At 33.8% G+C, this 1,641-nt stretch overlaps 1 protein-coding gene across 4 annotated transcripts in view; it reads right to left on the bottom strand.

Annotated features, from left to right (window-relative positions):
* Positions 1 to 945: 945 nt before the first annotated feature.
* Positions 946 to 1,641, bottom strand: part of LOC106871890 (vesicle transport protein SFT2B) — a 73,189-nt gene continuing 72,493 nt past the window's right edge. For all 4 annotated transcript variants that reach the window (XM_052970210.1, XM_052970212.1, XM_052970211.1 and 1 more), the window contains one exon: positions 946 to 1,296. In XM_052970210.1, the coding sequence (XP_052826170.1) occupies positions 1,257 to 1,296 (40 nt within the window). In that variant the 3' untranslated portion in view covers positions 946 to 1,256. The remainder of the gene's footprint in view (positions 1,297 to 1,641) is intronic.

Here is a 1,641-nt window from a genome sequence, read left to right as displayed (position 1 = left end):
TGGTCATGACTGGAATACTAGTAGTACAGACCTTACCCAACAAGGTACAATACTATAGCATTGCTCTATATATCAAGGATATACAATTACTACAATTGACACCTTAGCTACATGGAGAATCGCCAAGTCTACAAACTTCTCCAGCCACTGTAGCCTGGCAGAATGTCTGTTGTAAAGGCGGCGAGCTGGCAGAATCGTTAGCACGCTGAGCGAAATGCTTAGCAGTATTTCGTCTGCCACTACGTTCTGAGTTCAAATTCCACCAAGGACGACTTTGCTTTCATCCTTTCGGGGTTGATTAAATAAGTACCAGTTACGCACTGGGGTCGATATAATTGACTTAATCCGTTTGTCTGTCCTTGTTTGTCCCCTCTGTGTGTAGCCCCTTGTGGGCAATAAAGAAATAAGAATGTCTGTTGTAACAATCACCCTTGCGCAGTGTGCTCCTATTTTCAATAAGCTCTTTAAATAGCTCCTTCACTATGGAGATCTACACCCTCCGTGTAACATTTAAAAAGAAAGTAAAATGTGACCTACCCTCAAGCAATCTTTGACTCTGCCTATTATTCTCACTTCAATTAATAAGTTCAATCACTGTGTCAGTCAAATAAATAATAGCATACTCTGGTTCAAGTGAAATAAATGACCTAATAGGCAGGAAATATATCTCAACAGAATGAGAATAAATCTCCCTCTATAGACGACTGGTTCTAAATAATAGCTACCTGAACAAAATTGCAAAGTACAATGGCTGAGATGGCCTTTTTTTTCTCTCTCCTTCCTCTCTCTTTTACATAACCACTTTGAGGACATAAGTCAGGATGTAATAAATGCATACAACATTAAAAAAACAAACGGAAGTTTTTAAAAAATACTCCAAGTTTTATTTTGAATATCTACAAAAATCTTATTTTATTCAAAATTAAAAAAAAAAAAGCCAAGATATAGAAAATATTCAGTTTAATGTTTATTTTTAATAATAATAATTGCTCTTCATTTTAGAGTTGATATTTTTCAAATGTTTGTAACTAGGATGTACAAATAAATATATTCATTGATCTATTTGGTATAATTTGATTGAGAAGTTTCAAATATAACATAGCATTTAAAAAAATATGGAAACTATATTGACATCATATGACAGTCATGTCTTTATATCAAATGTCAGTCGTACAGTTCAGCAAGTGATACATTTATAGAGACTTGTTCCATGATGTGAAGGTATTAGTGAGAAAGCTGACAGTTGCCTGGACACTTCATTCAATACATGATGCAAAACATTTTTTCACAGCATCTCTGTATGATAAAGAATGTATGCACATTAAGACATATACAAGAGAGAAAGTGTAATGGTGAAAATGAAATTATAACATGAAAGAAATTAACGGAAAAGTACAAATAAACATCAGCTTTGGAGACCAGGCTCCAACTAGCTTTGGCACCTTTAAAGGTGAAGAACTTTAACTGCTATAGTACTACTACTGGTTGTGCCAGTGATAGGCATAAAAAAAAAGCCTAGGGTTAAAAATGTGGAGAACAAACTAGGGATGAAACAGAAAACAATTAACAAATACATCTAATATAGTAACAAGACATTATGTGTGTGTGTGTGTGTGTATATATATATATATATATATATAT

Source organism: Octopus bimaculoides, chromosome 8 (genome assembly GCF_001194135.2).
Source record: "Octopus bimaculoides isolate UCB-OBI-ISO-001 chromosome 8, ASM119413v2, whole genome shotgun sequence".
Classification (NCBI taxonomy): domain Eukaryota; kingdom Metazoa; phylum Mollusca; class Cephalopoda; order Octopoda; family Octopodidae; genus Octopus; species Octopus bimaculoides.
This window is presented reverse-complemented; position numbering and strand designations above follow the sequence as displayed.